This window comes from Pelodiscus sinensis, chromosome 5, assembly GCF_049634645.1.
Source record: "Pelodiscus sinensis isolate JC-2024 chromosome 5, ASM4963464v1, whole genome shotgun sequence".
Taxonomy (NCBI): Eukaryota; Metazoa; Chordata; order Testudines; family Trionychidae; genus Pelodiscus; species Pelodiscus sinensis.
The window spans coordinates 129,417,283-129,441,100 of NC_134715.1; the positions used below are offsets into that span (position 1 = coordinate 129,417,283).

General features: G+C 45.8%; 1 protein-coding gene across 6 annotated transcripts in view; it reads right to left on the minus strand.

Moving 5' to 3' along the window:
- Positions 1-23,818, minus strand: part of SLC4A11 (solute carrier family 4 member 11) — a 250,855-nt gene that overhangs the window by 86,752 nt on the left and 140,285 nt on the right. For 5 of the 6 annotated variants that reach the window (XM_025179543.2, XM_075931014.1, XM_014581611.2 and 2 more), the window contains exons 4-6: positions 9,472-9,518; positions 3,334-3,565; positions 1,967-2,048 (exon numbers count right to left, since the gene is read on the minus strand). In XM_025179543.2, the coding sequence (XP_025035328.1) occupies positions 1,967-2,048; positions 3,334-3,565; positions 9,472-9,518 (361 nt within the window). The remainder of the gene's footprint in view (positions 1-1,966; positions 2,049-3,333; positions 3,566-9,471; positions 9,519-23,818) is intronic. The other variant, XM_075931011.1, reaches the window with a different exon arrangement.

Here is a 23,818-nt window from a genome sequence, read left to right on the forward strand (position 1 = left end):
CAGCAAACATGTCACTAAGCTGTCTTCTGCAACAGACCCCAACACTGTGGCCACATATATAGATCTCTCAGCATATACTGTTACAAGCTACCTAACTGTTCTCCAAAACCTACTCCATCACCAGGAACAAGGCAATGCATTACCAAACTATGGCTCCAGAGAGAAAATGTTTCTCTAAGACATGATTAAGATGAACCTTGCAAAATTCTATTTGCTCAGTTGCCTAAAGATAGTAAATCCTTTCCCCCAACAGGTTAATCTTCTCAAAAATGTTCAGTCACCGTGGCATGTATGTATATCCAAAACACATGTACTGGAGGGATGGGCGGGGGCGGGGGAACTGGAGGGGCCATAGACTGGAACAGTGCTGACAGGTTGTAAAACGGGCTGAAAAAACATTTTATTACAATCTCACAATTAACTTCCACCTCCCCTGAGTTCCTTAGAAAGAGCCTGATTAAGCCTGGTTCAGACACAGCTTCAAACATACTAAGTCAGTAACACCTAACTTACTAGAATAAGATAGTTATGCATCAAATACGCATCTGCCCACACATGGGGTTTTATGCACATGTTCTATCTGCAAACTGGTCAAGAAATAACAGAGCATATATTTGCATAGGACAGTGCTACAAGAAACGTATTAATTTGTTGCATGAAATTAAGATCACTAGAAAGCTGTGTAATATGTAATATATTTAATTACCTCTGAAGAATCATTCTCTGTAGCACTCACTCTCTCTCATATCACAGGTTTAAAAAAAAAAAAAAAAAACACACATCACAACCCACCACCAATCAACCGAACACAACACACACACGCATACACCAAAGTTATGATAGACGTATGTGCCAAGAACAAACATCATAGTGGAAGTGTCCCGAGAAGAGGACGAACATTATCAGTCAGAGGAATGGAAATCCTCAATGCCATCACTATATCCACTTCAGCTTGAAACAGAAGACTTCTCATGACAAACCTCTCAGTCACTGTTTAGCAAACTCACTATCAAACTAATCGGGGATGTACATTCTCCTCTTGGATACACACATGAAACCCCTAGTGACATTTGCTAAACCTGTGTTTGAAAGAAACATGAGCATGTGGTAGAGCAGTGGGTGAAATCAGAAGAGCTGAGGTCATTTCCCAAATCAGCGACTTCTAGATTAATAGATTTTAATGCCAGAAAAGACCAACGGGATTATCTGCTCTGATCCAATATAGAACAGACCACAGAATTTCACTCTGATTTCAGCCAGCCAAACCACCTGTGGTTCAATAAATTATATCTTTTACACAGACACCAAGTCCTAAATTAAAGATGCCAAGTTTACCACACCCCTTGATAATCTGTTTCAAAATTTAACATACCCAACCTCACGGCTAACAACATGAATCTCAATTCACCTGCCAGGCCCTGGTCTCGGTATGCCTGACAGATTAAAGAGCACTTTGGTACCTGATCTTTTCCTTCTGGGTAGGTAGCAGATAGACAATGGTCAAACTGCTTCTTAATTGTCTTAGATATGATAAACAGATTGAGCTGCTCATGTGTCTCATTGGAACAAATGTTTTGCAGACTATGAGTCTATCCAATTTTTCATTATCCATTTCAAGGCGCGCATACAAGAACTGGACACAGTACTCCGGTAGTTGTTTGTTTAACATCACACAGAGGTAAAAAAATATTGTGCAACCTTTGTTAATTATTTAAGCTGTCTCTCTCTATTTCCCCTTCTGTAAAATGGGAATCATTCATCATATCAGTATTCAAATGTTTAATTCATCAGTGTCTGAAAAAGCAATTTAAGACCTTTGGCTGGAAGGCAAAGTATTACGTGCCCATGAGCAGAAGGGACAAGACTTCCTCATTTATACAATGCAATACAGATTATTTTGTATAGGAAAAAATGTTTCTGGGTCTGAGCATCCCAAGAAGAGTTCCCAATAGTCTGATGAACTTACATGATACAGAGCCAGGACTGTTGATACTGAACCCCTGTGACGGTTGCTGTGACCCCCTGAATTGTATCCGATAGGAGATGAACTAGAAGAAAAAAAAAAAAGAAACACACTTGGAAATGTATTGAAAATTGAAATTCTGCATAATTGCAGCTTCATCAAACCAGATTCATGCAGAGTTCTGATGGAAAACACTGTCTAAGCCCTGGCATGAATACTGCTTTTGTATTCACTTATCTGCTGATTGAATTGATGCCTCAGAAAAAAGGATAAAAGATGGAAACACTCAACCTGAGGTTTTCAAATACTCTCCTTAGCAGACATTTTAAAAGCCATGAGTGGTAATTTTCTTCTCTACCAGGCCTTTCTTACAGGAAAAAAATAAGATTAAGTTGAATCCAATTATCAAAAGATGAAATCTTATCCTTCAGTTGGACTATTTTATTCCCACTGCTTGTTCCTTGTACCATTTTGTAATTTTATGCTTAACTGTCATTGGAAAAAGGCAGAAAAATCTGTATTACACGTAGCTACAAATATCTGCATACAGAATGAATGGAAGCTTAGCAGGAACTTATGTGCTACTCACTCAGGAGTCTCATCAAATTTGTTAATTAAATTAATTAAAGGTGGGACCACTGTATTTTTGTTTGTACATTCACGTCACTGTTTTATTCTCAGTGGAGAAATTCTAAACTGCAGAAGGTCTGCAATCCATCATTCAGCCAGTGACAAATGGGCAATGGAGCAGAGAGAGCTTCTGCCATCTACTGTCACATGATTCAGTAGGATTTAATCAGTGGCCCCAAAGTCTAATACTGTGAGGCTGGTGTTACTCCTACAGCATCACACAATTTCTGGAAAAGAAATTTCCTTTGACCGAGAAATAATGCTAAATGGGTCCAAAGAAGCTCTGGTCAGGTCTCCTCAACTGGTCAGATGTTTGCAACCGTGCAGGATTTCAGCAGAGCCATGGAAGAATTCACAAGCATGTTTCCAAAGTAGAAAAAATTCCCATAGCAAAGCTGAGCATTTCTGGAAGCAAGCGATACCAGTTCCAAAGGGGCTCTATCAAACACCACACACACATGCTCTCACAGAAAGAGAAATATTCCAAATCACAGGGTGATGAAATGCAGACACAACATGGGATAATCAGCTGCCACATTAATAAGTGACTCAGATCTAAATGTTGCCCATGGCATGACAAACAACACATGAACGTGCAGCCAAGGGGAACAAGCAGTGAATGCGAAGACTTGTAAACAATAATGAGAATGGTAAAACGCAATTTAAGTGTTGTTCACGACAGTCAACACCAGGCAGCTCAGACAGAACGCCGCTGCTAGAAGAACCGAAGAGGAAGTTACCATTCCCTTCTCTCGGGGCTCCCGAATCGGTGAATAAAGTGCTCATGATTTTGTCAAAGTTGCAGCTCGGCTCCGTGTTGTCAGAATCCTCAGCGAAGTGTTTCAGCATCTCTCGAAGGACGTCGTCCAAGGAGGTGGCTGCCTCATCCAGGATGATGATGGCTCGGGCCAGGAACCCATCCAGGTCACGGTGAGCTCGGACTTCTTCCTCAAAATTCTTTAATTTCAGGTACTGCATTAAGGAAAGGTTCTCTCATTAGACAAAGTGAGGGGGAAGTTTTACATTGGGGGCAATTAACCACCCCCAAAAAAATCAATGGCCAACTATACACATTCACCTCACCTGCCCAGGGAAGCGGGGTGATGAAATTCCCTTCCCCTTTCCCCCGGGCAGGGTGAGCCAGCACCCATGGATCCCAGCACCGTCAGCAGTCACCAGAGTCACCCCCAGCCAGGTGAGATGAACACGCGTGGCCTGCAGGCCAGCTAAAAACAAGCCAAGGGCCAGACCCCCTCCCCTGCATTAGATATTTTATACTGACATTACTTCTCAAGCGTGGGGGGCCACCGATGCACAGAAAAAATCAGTCGGGGGCTGCACACAAATGAGAAGCAAACAAAAAAACCCTCATTGACGTGGCCCCTGACTGAGGAGGAGAAAGATACTCCCACCGTCCCCTTGCACACCAAAGCCTGGGGGTGGGGGAACCGACTAGTTTATTTCATGTGTTCCAGTTCTGTGAGGGGAGCATGCGCTCCACAAGGCTGTGAGGGGATTCCTGAGCCTCGGGGGTCAGATCAAGGTAAGCCAGGGGCCACATCCGGCCCCTGGGCCTTACGTTCCCCATCCCTACTATGTACTTGATCATCTGATCACCTGCAGAATGGTCACAAACATGCAATTTGTTCGGGCTGTAACACTGAACTTGAAGATTTCATACCACACGTCCCATATGACATGAGGCGTTCCAGCCACTCCCACAGACTTCTCTCACTAGCCAACAAAACAGTCCCAGCCACAGAGACTGAGAACACACCCAGGTTTGCTGCCGCCCCGTGCGGTTTCTGTGATAACTCTATTAAGATTTTGCTGGACCAGGGAAGGCGTGAAGGGAACGGGGGTGGAGTGTTTACCTGGCGTTCTGCCACTCCTAGGTAGCACCCCGCCACCGCTCTGGGTTCGTACCACTGGTGTTCCCAAATTAGCGACACCCGGAGTATCGCGACTGCAGAGTACCAGTGGTAAAATGAATGGCTACGGTTCCTAAGTCCCATTTTCAAGAGTGACTTAAGCCTCCAGCAGTCTAGATCTCATTGAAAGCCTATGAGATTGAGGCTCCTAAGTCACTTTGGACAGTGACAAGTATTTGCAGAAACGTTACCCTACTGCCCTTACTGCGTGGGCCCACGTTGGTCTCATACATGACAAATGCAATCCCTCTTCCTTTTCCATTTACTGCCTAATCAAAGTGTAGCATTTTACTAATGACTTTATCAAGCTGGCAGTGCAGGCCATCACATGCATTGCAGTGAACGTGACTTTCCTTTGCATCAATCAATTCCTCACACAGAATAATTCAGAGAGCGGTTCTTTTAAGGAACTAGGCTTCCTTCTCCTCAAAGCCTTTTTTGCCCTGTGTTCATGCAAAGGGAGATGGAACTACTCCTTAATCTTCATAGGACTTCATGTTGTGTTACAGAACAGGGGGATCTATTGTACTAGACATGCTACAGACAAGTAACAAAAGAGCCAGAGAACACAGAATCTATCAGATGACACCGATAAATGGGGGAGGGTAACAACAGCAGAAGTCTCTTTGCCACTCACCTAACCCAAGTCATGGTAGAGGTGAGGTTTAAGGAGCTAGCGTAAATAAGGCAGCAGAGGGGCGTAAGGGGCAGCGGGTTTGAAGGAAATGGGAAATACAGGAGCATGCCAATGCAGGTGCCCCAACCCTCATTGGCTGCACTAATAGGAATCTAGTGAAGTGATTCTGTCTTTCCAGACTGCCCTGCTCCTTTCAGGAGTCGGATTTGTCTTGCACACCTCTCAGTTTCACCTGACTAAAGTAGTCCTGGCTTACAAAATCTGACACAAACTACAAATCTGACACAAACTACAAAAAGTGTCACAGCACACTAGTACACAATACATGAAGCCGTGTTCTCTGTAACAATAGCAAAAATGAGATACTAAATGGAATATTAATATTGCACGTACATTTCTGTGGATAGTCTAGAAAGCAGTGTACATAAGTCACTGTCTATATGAAATTTTAGTTTGTACTAGGGAAGTGAAAGGTTACTCAGTTAATCGGAAAGCATCACCCTAAATGGTTCCGGTTAACTAGAAGGGCTGGAGCAGCACCCCGCCTACCTCAAGCTGGGGGATGCTCCGGTAGGGAATAGGAGTCAGCAGAGCTACTGGGGTCTGGAAGCTGGCAGGAAGGGGCTGGGGCCTGCTCCAGCCCAGATCCTGCTTACTCAGTTAACTGGTTAAAGACTAGGTCACCCTAATGTTTAGCCAGTTAACTGATTAACTGTAAAATCCCATCCTTAGTTGGTACTGACTTGGCTGCTCCTTTGTATGTAGCCTGTTGTAAAACTAGGCAAGTATTTAGATGAACTGACGTGCCCCCGGAAGTCCTGTGTGTACCCTCAGGGGTAGAGGAGACCCACCCGTCTAATGATTACAGCACTAGCCTAGGAGCAGGGTTCAAATCCCTGCTCTGCCAGACTTCCTGAGTGGCCTTGGGCAGGTTATTTGGGGAATGAAGTAAGATAACAGCTCTTTTCTGTCCCAGGGGAGGGAGGGGAGGTGTTAAAAATGCTAAAGATTACAAGGCGCTCAGAAGCGACAACAGTGGGGGCCACACACATACTATAAGATAACGGGGTGCTGTGGTCCGGCAACATCCGTGGTCTGGGTCTGTTGCTGGCCGGGGACCCCATCCCCAAAGAGCCCCAGCCAGGCAGCAGCAGGGCTGGCAAGCCACATCCCCGGGTGAGGCAGAAGCAGAGCCATGGTGGCTGGGGAACTCGGTCCCAGGGGAGCCCCAACCAGCCCGCTGCACCCACGACTAAGCCAGGCAGCGGAGCTGGAGCGGAGCCAGCCAAAGGCTGGTGGCAGACGGCAGGTGAAGGCCTGGGGAGCCTATGCCAGGCGGGGCAGCAGGAGGACCAGCAAGGTGCATCCTGAGGGAACCTCGGCAGGGTGGGGCAGTAGTCCTCATTCAAGGTCAGTCGGGTTCCAAGTGTGCTGGACCAGGGAGGTCCAATCTGTATTGGGCAGCTACTGAAAATTATTTAAATTTTAGGTTGCTGTAACAATGGTGTCCGTGCCAAACTAACCCCCAACTAGGACGACAGAAGAACGCTACTCTTTCCACTGGAGCAGACTGGGTCTGTACTATGGGGTTATTATACCAACACGGCTGCACTGTCCTAGCAATGCTGCTAGAATTCCCGTAACACAGCGACGGCCTTAGCTGCAAAGGGTGGGTGCGTAGCTCAAACTAAATCTGCTCTATGAAGAGAAAATTCACTTGTTTAAGCACTAAATATTTGTGAAGGAGTGGTCATTAATCTTGTCTTAAATAATATGCATGTCACAATGGGATGCTTTATGCTGGCATCTCCCTAATAAAAACTGAAAAAGCCTCAGAACAAGACAGCTGTTATACAAGGGGAGAAAGAAAAAAAAAAAAAACTTTCATGCTCCTCAAGTGAAATTGCAACATTGCAAGCCAAAGTTGTCTTCATTGTCAGAGGGAAACAAAGCGTCTTTGAATGTGTTGTGTTTACGGGAATGAAAGACCATAATTAAAATAGCTTTCCCCCTTGACAAGTGATATCCAGGGCTCCACCGCCAACAACAATACATGTGAGTTGCGTGAGCGACCTATAGCAAACAAAGCTCAAAACACTTATCAACAAGGCCCAAAAGGAGCTCTCTCTGTTGGGCGGCTGCTGCTTTGGTGATTACATCTGCTCACAAGGGTTACAAGAAAGTTTCAAAAAGGTTTCCAAAAATGTATTCTCGGGAGCATTATTTCCTAGTTTTCCCATTGTCAAGGTTGCTGGAGGCAATTCACTCAATTGATGTGGGCTTCTCAGAAGCAGGTTCATATCCTGCTAGCAATGTGTTTGGCTTTTTTGAGTCTCATGCTTACGGGGCATAAGCCGATCACCAGCTGGAGGCAAGAAGTAGTGATTCCTCTCTGTGGATGGTACAGGACTACACAAATAGCTGAATTATAGGAATTTATGTACTCCTCTCAAGGATCTGCCATGAGCCACTGCCCAAGACCGGATGCTAAAATATGACTCAATACAGAAAAAAGCGAGAGGCAGGGGTACATTCCAGGAGAGCCGCTGAACTGAAAGCGCTCCCAGTATAAAGCTGTGTATCCAGTATAACGCTGTGACTTTTTCAAAGGGAAAGCAGACATTAGAATTTACCACTTTAAAAATCACTGCAGATTTGAATGACCGACAATAGCAAGCAGCGATCAGTGCTCTGCATGCAGCTTGGGCCAGAGCGGGATTTAATTAAAACAAAGGAACAAAAAGGGGGGAGGGGTAATAGATCAGTTCCTTCTTCGCATGCCTGCTGAGAAAACATTCAGCCTTCGGATTTTCCCTGTCAAGATCCAGTGAAAAACAGCTACAAGGGAATGCTCCTCTGTGACACGGGAGATCACAAGCTGCCTGTGCATTCGAAAAAGCTTTTGAATGTACCTCAGTGAAAAGTGGCCAGTGTTCAAATGAACGGGTCTCTCCAATCCCGTGGAGACTCCCGCATCGCTCGGTCACCAAGAGTCACAGCCAGGGCTTCACATGCAACTTCTCACACTAGCCACAAGGTCTGTTTCCTGCTACCCCTCCCTCCACTGCCTCCGGAACAGTACAGTCACCTGCATCAGGGGCCCTATGGGTCATTGAGAAAGGGGGCTCCAGCGACAGAGAAGTAGGAGACTTTAGTAGAAGCTCTGGCTGGGAGGGGCATACCTGTGCAGCTCCTGGCCAGCAGTCCCTCAGCTGGCTTCCTGTCTGCCCCGCCCTATATGCCACTCAGAGCAGTCGGCTGCAGGGAGCGGGGAAACGGGAAATTTCACACACTGCCTGTCTGGCCAATGGGAGCTCCGAGATTGTGCTGTGGGTGGGGCAGCATGCAAAGACACACCCCCTTGTGGTTCACAGCGCTCAGAGCAGCACATGGCCCCTGGATCCAGCTGCTCTGAGCAGAATTTAGGTGCTGGGCTGCAGGCCAGTTCCAGGCTGCGGACTATATTTTGCTCACCCCAATATAACCTATTGGGTTAGCGAGCCTTACACGCCAAGAGATCGTGGCTCAATAGGAAACTGAGGAATCAGTAGAGAAGATTTAGAAAGGAAACACCACAGACTTAGACTGACCACAGACTGGGACTGACTCTCTCACAATTTCTAGATCCCACAGGATCACCAAGATTGTAGAGCGTAAGTAAAACGGAGTAAACTTCCCATTTCCTTGGCAACCTGCTTTCCGGTTGATTTACCTCTTTATTAGATTGTTTGCAGTAAAGGGGTTTCTATGGGACTTCATTTCTCTGTTGGCATTAGCATATTACGGCCTTACAACGAAGCTTCAAATAAATGCTAGTCGGCAACAATCTTTTTTTGGCTACACTACTTCAAGGGAGTTCACTAGTGCTGAACCTCCTGAAGGCAGATCTGATTAACTGGGATAAACAGGAAACCGCATCCCACAGTTACAATGTCTATTGGGGGCTTTTGTTTTTAAGTCTGAGGCAAGTTCAGGAGATTGTATTGCTGAATATAAGCATGGGACCACCTTTCAAGCAGCTTCATGAGAGCAAGTGATGAATTAATAGAGTAGCAAGTTATGTTGGGAAAAGCCCAATAATGAGGATATTAGATTTTGATGGTAAAAGAAATGGTGTTTGGAAAAGGAGAACAGTACATAGCTTTTTGGATGTAAATAGATGAAAAGGCACTCTGAGAGAATGAGGCATTAAATGTCTTCGGATTAGGTCAGAAAGAAGAAATGATCCACTTTACTCTTTCTAATAATATGTAATGATCTACAGGAGGAAGTTAAAAAGGATTAACCGACTGAACAAAATAGCTACTTACCTTTCTAGATGTATGTAATAAAACACAGCCAGCGCTTTCACTTTCTACTGGAAAAGAATTTGAGAAAAATATTACAATCATAGATATCTGATGGGCAACAGGCATGAAAGGAAGGCTTTGCAAATATGCTACGATATAATGTAAGGTGAAAGTTTATCATTCTTCAGACAAATGCATTTTTTTGTGTTTGACAGCGGCAACATTTAATAATCTTTGCAGAGACGTTTGTGACTGCAACAACAAAAGATCTATTCAGTGTGCAGAAATTGTGTTTATATGGGGAAAAGACATTGAAAAAAGTCAGCAAAATATTTCAAGAATGCAAAAATAAGATATTTCCATTACCTACAAGATTATTTTCATCTAATCCCCAGAAAAGTAGGTAAAATATATAACAACATCCCATGCCTCTCTCTCATATTCAGGTTTATTGACAAAACACTTCAAAGGATCAAGAGTGTTTTCTCCATTTGAAGCCCAAACATGCATTCATAGTAATTAATGCAATAAAATGCCCATTGACTTCAGTGGGAGTAGGTTGGGTGATGCTTACCAGCAACCGGTTAAGCGGCAGCCTGACCAGGCCAGAGGCCACTCCAAAACAAGACGGGCCCACCACGAACAGGGAGCAGTTCCACAGTTAGTGTTTAACCGGTTAACTTTTTAAAATGCCATTTTACAGCCCTACAGCAGGTTGTGCCAGACTGAGCGAGTTGGAAACAGAAAAAAGGCACCTCTCCCACCTCCTTAAGGCTCAAACTCTATGGCATGACCTTGACTAGATGACTCTCTGCAAAGTATTTTGGGAGATTTTGCAGACTTATTGTGTGTGCAATATTACATGAATGAGATACCACAGTGATAGGAAATTAGGACCATCTAAAAAGGCACCGAGAAAGTCGTGATTCTGTATTCTAAATTCTTACCTCTGTTAGCTAGCCACGCAATAGATGTTAAAGGGAGTTTTCTTAGTTACCTAAATTATGGAGAACTGAATAGCAAAGCATAAGACATTTCTACACTCAATCCTCTCCAACCTATTCAAATTAATAATCAATCAATTAAACTGTGCATATGCGAGTGAATAAGGAAAAGTTATTTACTTGTTCTCATAATATAAGAACTAGGGGTCACCAAATGAAATTAACAGATAACAGGTTTAAAACAAAAAAAGGAAGTTTTGTTTCATGCAGCGCAGTGTCAACCTATGGAACTCCTTGCCAGAGGATGTTGTGAAGACAAGGACTTTAACAGGGTTAAAAAAAAAAAGAGCTAGATAAATTCATGGAGGTTAGGTCCATCAATTGTTATTAGCCAGTATAGGCAGGAATGAAGTCCCTAGCCTCTGTTTGTCGGAAGCTGGAAATGAATGACAGGAGAGGAATAGTGTGAGGATTCCCTGTTCTGTTCACTCTTTCTGGGGCATCTGGCATTGGCCACTGTCAGCAGACAGGATCAGCAGACCTTTGGTCTGACCCAGTGTGGCCGTTCTTATGTTCATATCTATAGCTCCTGATATGAAGTGAGAAACACACTCGGAAATACTTTCTGCCTCCATATATTTGTACTGTAGTATTATTTTAAAGTGTTTATCTCTGGTGTACCAAGTAATAAGTTTCCCGAGTATGTTAACCAAATGACTTATAGATAAAATGTGTGCCCTGAATTTCAGGGGTCTGAATTCATATCTGTCAGGGTTGCACTTCTATTAAAAATTCCTCCTTTCCTCTTCACAGCACCAAAAGCACCATTGTATTTTCAGTACTTGAATGCACAAAAATACAGTGAAAAAGACATCAACAACTCTTCTACAATGCTACTAAGTTTCATAGAAATCCCTTTGTTCAAAAAGCAAAACAGTGCAAGAAAATTTCTGTTTGTGAAGGCACGGAACCCTGGGTAGAGTAGAATCACGACCATTAAAAGCGAGTAAGCTTCTCTAAGTTGGCTGTTTTCAAAACCACATCTTCAAATGGCTGATCTGCTTCTATTATTTTATATGCAAAGTATTTTTAATCCACTTCCCCTCTCATATTATGCACGTGAGTCACACTCTTCGCTCCGTTACCTTCAGCGAAAATAAAGGCGATGGACACCAGCAGAAGATGGGGCCTGTCATACATACAAACTGTCTTAACTACAGAATTAACCTGAGTTATCTACACTCCATAAAACACCGGGGCGCCAGAAAATTGCAAACCTGGCTTGGTGAATAGAATGATTTTATTTGCAGCTGATAAGCTGAGCTTTTGCCCATGTCTCCCCTCCCCCTTCAAGATAAAAGCGCTGCCACTCTTGAGTTAAAGACTTAGCATCCGCAATTTGGGGCAATGCATGAGTTACAAACAACTCACATTAACTCTACAGTGGAGACAAGCCCACACCTGCACCCCTTTAAGCACAGAGAAGTATGGTAAGGCAGATCAGCTATCATAATAACTATAGGTATTTGCTACAGAAAATCTCAGAGTGTAGAGGTTACACCCATTTTTCCCCAATCAATCAACTAGTTCAAGTGTAATTATCTTTGAAGTATTCTAGATTATGCAACTCTCCATATAAAATGTATGATTGTTAAAAGCATCTTTGCCAAGAATGTTTGATGTATAAGTCATCTTTATTTGAAAATGGTATTTAGTATAAAAATCTTGCCCTTCCAGCAAAACCAAAAGCACGGAGCATTTCCCTAGGCCTTTATATTCATTCTTCATTATTCCCAAATGCTTTCCCCTTAGCCTCTATTTACAGTCTAATTACACAGGGAGAAGTATGCTAGAGAGTCCTGGAATTAATAAAAATACAGAGAAACACAAAAGCTGAAAGCATCCAGTTGGTGGCTCCAGGAAAACAAAAAAAAAATCAAAAAAAAAAAAGTAAGGAAAGGAGACTCTAAATAGACTAGCTCTGTGTGTTTGAGTATCTGCAGTCTGTCCTTTGCTCCGTCCTTAAGGATGTGTGTGAATCTAATATAATTCCAAGTTGCCCTTTGTCACTTTGTGTCCCTCTCAGTTCAGCTCATCTACTAACTCAGCTGTAAGTCAGTCCAATTTCCATCAGGAGTTTTCCTGAATGCACTCTTTTGCTTCATCATCAAAAGCATCTTTGATTGCATCTTCTGGATCGGGGCCATCTGAACATCTCATCAAATATCCTAAGGAATGTCAGGAAGTTTTATAAGGCCTGGAGCCTCATTCATCACTATATGCAAGAACACAGCTTGGATTCTTTCCCAGGAAAGAAAGCGTATCATGCAAGTCTTTGTTGTTAACGTGTGGTCCCATGGCACCTTACAGACTAACCAAAATACATGATTCTATATATTTTGGTTAGTCTCCAAGGTGCCACAGGACCTCTCGTTCTTTAAATTACAGACTAACATGGCTGCCCCTCCAAGATTCCTTGTTAATAACACGGTCCCATTCTCATCTTACTGGCATTCTTGAATCTTTTACTGAATGAACATAGCCAACACACTGAAGCATGTGCGTTACAGGTGCTTCTTTGTGGCCTTTGTTTTGGCAGGTTTTCTTGGATTACTGGCTGTTGATGATAAGGGCTTGTCTATACTTACTTGGTGGTGATCGATCTCTGGAGGTTCAATTTAGTGGGTCTAGTGAAGAACAGTTAAATGGACTGCTGCTTACTCGCTCATCAATTCTGGTACTCCAACAGAATGAGAAGTATAAAAGAAATCAATGGAAAAGATTCTCCCATCAACCCCCCACAATAACTCAACCTAAAATATATTGGCACCAGCTACTGTACTCATGTAGCTACGGTCACATAAATAGACCTGCCTTACGATACACCAGTGATGGGTAACTAGGTAAACAGACTGAGCAAACACAGCTTAGAATTAGAGCTAGACAGAATATAGCAAACAGGGATCTAATCTGAACAGCTAGAAGCCATTACATAAAATAATTTCATACCAAAAAAAAACCAGTGTGAGGGAATAGGAATAGGATTCCCTGGGAACAGGATTTTAAAAAAATTTCCAAGAATGAAAAAATATATTGCCAGTCACTTTATTTCTATTATTTATTTTCTACAAGTATAAAAATTTAAAAACCCCCAACAGGAATGTGGTTTAAAACATGTATTAGAAAAATCGAACACATAAATATGAAGGTTCTCTATGTGCAAGCAGCAAACAGAGAAACCAATAATAGTGCAGGCTGGACCTTTACAATCTGGGAGACTCTGGTCTGACAAGACATGGATATTGTTGGACCAGAGAGCCCTGGCTGGCCAGATTCAGGGGCTGAGCTGGTGGTGGGGAGCACAGCCCCGGTAGGGCTGGAGGCAGCAGGGTCAGCAGCAGGGAGTACAGTCCCGGTTGGAGCCGGGAGCAGAGCCCAGTGGCTGGAGCTAGGAGCACAGTCCATAGCTGGGAAGGGAGCCTTGACCTCCCCCCTGGTCTGGCAAACTCTGTGGTTCTGAACCGCTCGGGTTCTGAGGGTGCTGGACCAGGGAGGTCCCACCTGTAGAAAGATTCTAAACTTGCATTTGTTAGACCGTACTCCAGTTTCTGCCTGGAGATATAAAAAAATAATAAGAATCAGTGAATAAACTCGACGTACGGGAGAAGGTATGCTTAGCTAACACGCACGATGATTTGTATGACATGTGGCTTTTCATAGGGTGCAGGGGCTTTGGGTTGTGACCTGGGGCAGGAAGGAGTTGTGATCTGGGCTAGGAGGGGGTGCAGAGGTTTTGGGTTGTGAACTGGGGCAGGGGAGTTGGGGTGAGGTGCCAGTTGCAAGTTCTGGCCAGGAGACATTTACCGTAGGTGGCTCCCAGCCAGCAGCCCAGTGGGACCCTTGGACAAGCTCCCTGGCTACTGTTTCCCCACACGCCTCTCAAAGCAACCAGCTGCTTGGCTCACATGTGTGTCTACACAGCACGTCCCTTGGGGGCTGCATGCACCCACAAGCATGGCCCAGGCTGCTCCCATTGGCTGGTTTCTGGCCAATGGGAGCTGCAAGGATTCTACTGGGAATGGCAATCTCCTCACCCCATGATTTACATTTAGAATGGTAACATGTTCAGGCTATTACCAGAGGATACCCCATTATATTATGGTCCTGCCATGAGGGCAGGGGACTGGACTCGACCTCTCGAGGTCCCTTCCAGTCCTAGTATTCTATGATTAGGTGTCATGTAAGCAATGACATTCCCTGCCCCAAACAGCTTACAATTTCAAAGACTTACTGCATGAATGAGAGAAACAAGTGGGCTTGGGGGCGGAGGAGGTTAGCAAGATAACCAATCTAATGGACATGGGCTTAGTTCTTAAACTGGTGATCACAGCTCACCTTCTGGCTAGTGGTTTGTTTTGAGGGAAATAAAGGTGGCATTTTGACGAATTTTTACTTTCCCTCATAGAAGATGTGGGCAGAGAGAAAAGCTGTCTTTTGTCTACAGAAAGGTACCACCTCTCCCCAAATAACTATGCAGAGCCAAATCTGTTGAAACAACAAGTTTTGATACCTTCAAGAAAACTTTTCTACTCATCTGGCCCTATCATTGTGTTGGAACAGACCCTACTTAAAATGGTAACTCGCTCAAATAAGGCACAAAAATAAACCTCTCCAAATATATCTGGGCTTCCAGACACCGCCGAAGCAAACCCACTGTGAAGGATCTAGAATTAGCACAGTCCTCTTGTATGAATACTTGTGTTAGGCACAGAAAGAGGGTGGAGGTGGGGGAGGGAAAGTTTGTAAACCGTGCTTTGAAAATACCCTGGCCAGGAAGCTCCAAGGGAGGCCACCCCTCACAGCTACGCAACAACACAATTGGTGTATTCACTTTCCATTATAGTTTAGGAAACCCTAAGAGTCCAACATCCCACACTGACATCAAACTTCTAAAACAGGAGTTATCAGATGTAATCCCGGGGTCAGTATTGTACCGTAGACATAAAAAGGCCTGTGGTATTCATGTAAGGAAATGTGACTATTGTGTGTAGAGTGATACCCAGTCAGGCCCAGACCACTTGTCTCTGGACACTACTCTCCCTGGAATTCCTTGGCGCCACCACCATGTTCTTCACCCCCCTTTTTTAAAAAAAGCATCTTAATCGGGGCCTGGCAGCATGCTGGAAAGCTCCTGTTTTGCTAGAAAAGCAGCAAGCGAGTGTGTGCACGCGTGTGTGTCTCTGGAGTGTATTACAGGAAACTGTTGGCTCTCGGTATCTAGGAATGGTCGATTGTCTAGAGGGTGGAGCAATCTTTATAATTTCTTGTGAAGTGTAAATTGTGTTCCACTATTATTTCTAACAAAGCCACATCCTTCCTTCAGATGGACTTTTCACCAATCACTAATAACCAGGATTTTTTTTTTCTCTTCGGCTTTCAAGCACAAACACTCAGGCTCACTGCTGCAGTTAGGGGCAGTGATAGGAAATACATATTTAAAAAGATATAGTTTGCAAACAGATCATGAAACGGTAGCAACTAGCACCATGGGGCTCATGAACTTCTGACTGCCAGCATCACTCAGAGAACTTCTCAAACCTTTCTCCTTCCTCCCTGGACATTTTTTCATCCCTTGATCCACTCTTGTGGCCTCTCTTGCAGGGGATTGGAGGGAACACTGCAAGAATCTAATGCCACAAAGTTCAGAGCTTTGTTGGGACCAGGGCTGCCAATGGGGGAGAGGGGAAAAGGGGACAGTTCCCAGCAATTTCAAAGAGCCAGCGTGGCGGCAGCAGGTGCTACAGCCCTGGGGACTTTAAATCACCACTGGAGCCCAGAGCAGTGCAGTCAAGGAAGTACTGCGGGCTGGAAGTAATGAGCCTTAGCTCCGCTCCTTCCAGAGGTGCAGCTGAGACGCCCCATCCCTCAGGTCTGTCCTCAGCCCTGTGTGGGACCTGCAAACTCTTTGATGCACAGCAGAAAGGGGATGCTAATCCTGTGGAGGGGAGACCTCTTGCCACAGGGCAGATCAGCGAGGGAAATGGGGGAGGAGAACGCAGTGACTAGGGTTGGGGCAGAAAATTGCTACAAAGGCCCGTGCGGGAAGGAGATAAGAGCATTTCTTGGTTTTATTGGACATGTCTCCCCGGAGATGTGGAGACCATGTCAATTCCTGTGCTGGTCTGTTTGCAACATACATTGAAAGGAGTCTTAAAAACAAGCCCACAGATCTTCCCAACCTTGTATAGCCTTCATCACAAACCCAGACAGACTTTCTCTACCATCATCCATTCCTCATTCAAACCTTCCCCTGCTCAAAGAAGCAGAGTACCCTATCGGACAACAGCTTTGCTCCGACTGTTCTTTCAGAAAGCACGAACATCACACTCTCAGCACCTCCCATGTACATGGGTGGCAAATTATATGGGCCTCTGGTGCCCGGGCATGGGAATATTCCTGGCTTGGGGGCTCTGCTCTCCCCTAAACCCATCTGCCATCCTTTGTGCTCCTCCCCGTTGGGTTCCCCGGCCCACTTGCCACTCCCAGACTATTTAAAAGGGCCCAAGCGCCCCCCTTCGCCACCACCGGCAGTGCAGCGGGGTTAGGGTGACTTCCTGCTGGCATGTCCCTGCACCCCCCAGGGAGGTGTCTCCACACGCTGTTCCTACCACTGGGAGCTGCAGCGGTGGTGCCTGTGGACAGCAGTGCACTGAGACCCCTCTGGCCCCCCACTTAGGGGCTGCTGCCAGAGAAGTGTCCCCCAGGTAAGAGCTGCACCCCCATCTCCTCCTCCCCCATACCCCACCCTCTCCCAGAGCCTGCACTCCTCACCTCCTTCCTACACCTCCACCCCCTGCCCTACCCCAGACCCGCCTCGAGCATCCAGTCTCCCTCCCGCAGCCCACACCCCTCTTTCCCACAAACTCCCTCCCAGAGTCTTAGGCAGGTGTGGGGGGGGTGGGGGGAGTTTAGTTGCGGGAGAGGTGCAGGCTCTGGACACCACCAGAATTTCTGCAAACCTGCCACCTCTGCTTATATACACATGATGAGCAGCAGAAAGGCCGCAGGCAAACACAAGGAAATGCCTGTAAACGGGGCTTGACAAATTGCTGAATCTACTCGCCCGTAGCGAGTAGATTTCAACCGGTCGCACCGCGAGCCCCATTCACCAGCGCTTCGCGCGTGCGCAGTTCCAGTCTTGCACATGCGCAGTACGGGGCTGGCGAGTGGCTCTCGCCGGGGTTTGTCTAGCCCTGCCTGTAAATATCTCGAGCCCATCCCACCAGAAAGCAGCTCAGCAATTCCACAGTACAGCCGCTCGACCTCTGCCAAAGACGACAGCCTCGTCACCTCTATCCGATGGCCGCAATACCAGCGACTGAAGAACCAACTGTCCCGTGCACTCTCCAGCAATCACAAGGGAACAGCACTTGTGTATGTGAACTAGTTCAGTGATCCCAGTGCTAGAACTGATACAACCTGATCCTATCTGGGCATACGATCCATCATCTATAGCCAAGCCCTTCGATACAACCACATCTGCTCTAATCCCACTGACAGAGACCAGAAACTTCAGGATTTATAAACCTCAACTACCCACCCGGAGAAATAAGAAAGCAAATTGAAAGAGCCAGACGAATACCTAGAAACCATCTACTACAAGACAGACCCAAGAAAACCAACAATAGAACACCACTTGTCATCACCTACAACCCCCAACTTAAACCTGTCCAACACATTATCAATAAACTGCAGCCTATACTGGAACAGGATACTAAACTCCAAGAGGCTCTGGGAGACAGACCCATAGTCTCCTATAGACAACCACCTAACCTCAAGATGATTCTTACCAACCACCACAGGACATACCACACTAATACCAACCCTGGTACCTTCCCTTGCAACAAACCCCGTTGCCAGCTTTGTCTACATATTCACTCTGCTGATACCATTATTGGGCCTAACCAAATGAGTTATAAGATCAAGAATACATATTCCTGCGCATCCAGAAAAATAATTTATGCTATCATGTGCCGAAAGTGTCCGTCCGCTATGTACACTGGACAAACGTCTCAGACACTTCGCCATTTCAACCAGAAAGGACACTGTCTCAACGACTTAATTACCTGCATCCTGCTCCAGAAGCCTTTTAAATCTGCACTTGAAAGGGAATCCTCCGAACTGTCATTCATGCTAAAATTCGACACTCTACGTGTCGGTCTCAACAAAGACAATAACTATCTTACCCATTACAAAGATAGCTTCCCCAATTATCACCTCTAATACCATTAGCTCACAGACACTTACCTTCCTCCCCCCGCATCTCTCTTCTATTCTGAAATGTGATTTGTCCTTTTCATATGTGTTCACTTTTTTTTAATTGTATCCTTTGGTATATATGGTTGTGACTATTTTCTTCCACTACCTGATCTGAGGAAGTGGGTCTGGCCCACGAAAGCTCATCATCTAATAAACCATCTTGTTAGTCTTTAAAGTGCTACATAGTCCTGTATTTTGTTCTATCTGGGCACTCAGGATATGGAAGAAAGCTGGTTCATATAGTAATAGCCTAGGCTAGCTAATGATGAAGACTGCCACATGTGACATACAAGAGAATTTTTTAATAATGTAAATTCTATTTGTTAGCTACACCCTTCCATGTAGTACAGAGCTAAGATAATAGTTAAGTAATTGCCACATTTTATGGCCCATGCTATGCTCTGCTGCTCAACATTGTTTAATCCCACACAAAGGTATTTTAAAATAAAACTATAGAGTATCTAATTACACATGTATCAAGCAGAGATATAACAGAATAACAATTTAAACGGTTAACTGATAAGCTCATGCTTCATCAGTTACTGTAACTGTTACACACCGGCTCCAGGCCCCGCTCCTGGGGAGCTGGCTGCCACGCCACACTGGGGTCTCTGTATCAGAACATGCAGCATGGGGCAGCAGCCAGCTCCTTGGGAGCAGGGCTGGTATCCGGGAGTGGGGCTGGGAGCTAGCTTAAAAGCCTGCTCCCCATACACACCAGCTCCCAGGTAGCCAGCTGCCACCCCATGCTGCTGCCTCTGATACAGTGCATGGCAACAGCTGGGAGCCAGCAGATGGGGGGAGCCGGCTGCCAGCCCGTGCTGCAGGCTCTGCAGTATAAAACATATAAAGTATTAAGCTCTTGGCATGCCCTGGCTTCCAGCCCCGCTCCCAGGGAGCTGTCTGCACTGTGGACTCAGCACTATGAGCTTTATACCGCAGAGTCCATAGTGTGTGGCCGTGTAACTGCTAAGATTGTCAGCAGTTACACAGCTCCCTAATTAACTGTCTTTTAACATCCCTAGCACCAAGCTGTGCATCCATTACTTGAGGTTATAAACTGGAAGGAATGAGAGCAGGCCTCTCACCGGGCCCAGAATTCTACTCTGTTTACACCTCTTTCAGGCACCTACTCCTAGCAGCTCTAGGTGCTTTTACCAGTGATTATGACCAGAAAGTGGGATAGGAGCCTTCCTCCGAGGATCACCCTGAGCAGTATGGGCTTCCATCACCAGGGCCGCCCCTAGGAGGATGTGGGGCCTGGGTTAACCCTCTTCCTGCCCCTGCTCTACCCAACCCCTTCTCCCAAGCTCTCACCAGCCCACTTACTCCTTGCGGGGCGATGCCACCAGCGCTGCTGCTCCCAAGTCTCCCCAGTCTGCCCTTCCTGAGTTCGGAACTATCAGACACGCCAACTTCTGGCTCATCCCTCACCCAAGGCACAACACAAGCCCCCTCAGACTCCTGCTCATGTTGGCACACCTGCCACAGACCTGTTTGAGCTAAAACTTAACTAAAAGCTTAAATATAAAAATCACAGGTTCAAAGATGAAATAGTAAGGAAATACTGGAAATTACACAAAATAATAAACTAAGAGTCAGCTTCAGGATTTACATGCATACCAGAAAAGGGAATAAGTCTAAGATAAGTTATCTGTCCTCTCAGAGCAGTTTCCCTCTGGTATTCAGAGCTCAAGTCCCAGTATTCCTTCCCTTCCCTCCCCGCCCCCATCCTCCCAGCCTGGCAGGGTGACTCCGAGTAACTTAGGGTAAAGAAATTCTAGCATAATGTTTTCCCATTAACCCTATTGGCCAACCATTTGTCTCTTCCTGGGTTATCCAATGCTAGGTTGCTTGGAGCTAGGCTCATCTGCCTAGGGAGACACCTCCTTCTCCCCTCCCCCGGCTGACCACATGTACAAAAGCTTCAGAGGGGTAGCAGAGTTCGTCTGTAACAGGAAAAACTTAAAAAATAACAAACAGTCTGGCAGCACTTTAAAGACAATCAAAACATGTAGATAGTATCATGAGCATTTGTGGATACAGCCCAGTTCTTCAGATGACCAGAGTGTTGTCAAGTGGAGCTGAATACAGAAGCACAAATTATGAGCATCATTTTATGCCTACTAACCACACTCTGCATACGCCATGACGACGATCAAGTTCCGAACATTATCGTTCTCATAAAAGATCTTTTCATGTATTTTCATACACAGCAACCTTGCATACAACCAATTCATTCAGCTGTCTACACGCTTCAGGGTTAGACTCGCTGTTCTCCAATTGGGGTGTCTTACGGTCACACTTACAAAACAATCAGCCATGTAACAGCCCTGCCCAAGGCATCTGGAATTTAGAATTTGGACAGGGTGGACACTAGTGTTCCCACTAATTTTTTTCCATCCACATGTGGAATACATTTTGCTACGTGCACTGAGGCATGTGCAGATGTGCACCACCAGTAGAAACACACATGCTAATCAGGTAAGAGACATTTGAATCATTCCCAAGTGCTCAGCTTACAGGGAACACTGATGGATACTAGCTTCACATCATTATTAGCGCTAAGGTGTCCAGATACAGAGGTTTAAAATATTCCTCTGTTAATAACACCACAACTTCACACCTCTTAAACAAATGCCTGGGAAAAGAGATGAGCTGCTCCTCGTGCATTATAGATGGTACGGACAGGCGGGAGCGACAACCTGGAAAGGGTACTATAAGCAGCTCCATTTCCAGGATTTAGATTCCAAGGCCAGAAAGGTTCACTGTGATCATCTAATCTAGAGGCCAGAGAACTGCACCCAAAGTAATTCCTAAAGGAAAACTTTTAGACAAATGCCTCCCGGCCTGCCTGGATCCGGCCCCGAAGGCTCAAGGCTCCCCTGCCTTGGAGAGCTGGTGCTGACGCTCCAGTCCTGTGGCTCCCCCACATTCCCTCCCCACAAGGCCGGAGTGCCAGCAGCTGCTCCCCACTGTGAGGGGAGCACAGAGCCTCATGGGCTGGAGTGAGTCAAGCCATCCGGATCCAACCCATAGGGCTTTCTAGACTACGGGGAAGATTCGAAAGAGGATGTCAAAGTAGTTTAGATGTGGCTTTTTTCAGCGAACCCCCCTCCACACGCACTGTCGAAAAGCCGCTTTTCTTCAAAAAATGGGGTTTACACAGCTTTGACCGGGGGGGGGGGGGGGGGGAGGAGAACTGAAAAATCCACAACTCAACTACTTTCACTTTCTAAACTGAGATCGGAAGATGATATGCAAATTCCCAGGAAATTTGCATATCCTCTTTCGAATCTTCCCCATAGTCTAGACATAGCCTTAGGTTCTTCCTGGGGGGGGGGGGGGGGGGAGAGAAGCTGTTCCATAATCATGGCCAATAGGAGCAGCAATGGGCGGTGCATGGGAGCAGTGGGAGCCGTGTGTCCCACCAGGAAATTGTGTCAGGTAAGTGCCCCCCCATAACCCAGACCCTGCACCCCCAGATTGCTCCTGCACCCCCAAGGTCACTCAAGCCTCGCACCCCCAGCCCGCTCCTGCACCCTACCACCTTCCTAGACCCACCAACCCCCAACCCACTCCTGCACCCACCCTACTGCACATACCCCACACCTCAAGCCTGCTTCCCAGCAACCCCCTCCCACACACTGACTCCTCATTTTTGGCCCCACCTCAGAGTATTGGGGGGGGGGCACAAAATCTACTAGCCTGAGCCCCCACAGGCTCTGCTGTGTGAGGGGAATGTGCGGCTCCCAACACATTTTTCTGTAGATCAGGGCCACTGACCCAAGAAAGGTTCCCCACCCCTGCTTTAATGATTCACAGGGGGTTTCCTCTGAATCTGCTTCAGTTTATCAACATCCTTCTTGAACTAGGGGCACCAGGACTGGGCACAGTATTCCAGCACTGGCCATACTGATGCCAAATATAGAAGTAAAAATAGAAGGAACAACAGCTAATAACCTCTCTATTCCTACTTAAGATTTGCCTGCTCAACACATTCAGACTGCAAACAGGGCATTTTTTTTAAGTGATGATAATTAATAATTGGAATAAGTTACCAAGGACTGGATTTTTTTTTCTAAAAAATATGCAGTAGGATTTATTTGGGGGAGGGAAGGGGAGTTACTTGGTATGTGATCTACAAGGTATCAGACTAGATTATCACAATGGTCTCTTCTGGCCTTGGAATATAAGAATTAAAAAGCAAGTTAGCCTCTCTGAACAACATATGTGGGGTAGAATATACACAACCTTTATGAACACAGGATCCTTTGTGCTGCCCAGCCTAGAAATAGAAGAGCTCTTTACAGGAAACAGTCATTTGACCAGCCTTCTTCAAGCTAGATAATTATCCATGATTATTGTGCTTTGCGTTCTGTAACTCCTGCATTAGTCATTAGAATGGGGTGAAATTTTTCAGACCAATTCATTTATTCTCTGAAAAATGCAGTTTCAAATCAACCCAAAGCACTTCGCAAATGTGAGATTAATTCAAAGAATTCTGTTCAAAAATAACTGTCAGGACTTAGATCCCTTTCACAACACGAGAGGAGGAGGTGCCCTCCTTATAAGTTTTAGCCCAATAGTCAAGACAGTCACCAGGGATGTGGGAGATCCCTGGACAGGTCTCCCACACAACAGGAAAATGCTTTTTCTACTAGGCTCTGGGATGTTCGGGCTTCTCACTCTCCCCTGTTGAAGATAGGGATGTGAAGGTTTAGCTGCTTAACTGGTGGGGCTGGAGCAAGGCTCCTCCAGCCCCACAGGGAGCCCACCATGGACAGGTGCTGCAGCACCCACAGATGCCCTGCAGGCAGGGGCTGCTCCAGCGCTCTAGTCAGTGCACTTCCTGCCTGCAGCAGGGGGTCCACAGGCCCCCCCACTCCAACTCAGGCCCTGCCATAACTACACCAACTTAAGCCCCATGTCCGCACAGAGGTGAAGTTGTCATGTTGGTGTGGTAAGGCGCTTATATTGATGGGAGCAAGGCTGCCATGATCATGAGGGTTAGCCAGCATCCTGGGGACTAAGAGGTTAACTATGTCCCTTACCTAAACCAGGTGACAGGCAGCCAATAGAAATGTAAGAGAGGTTCATATGCC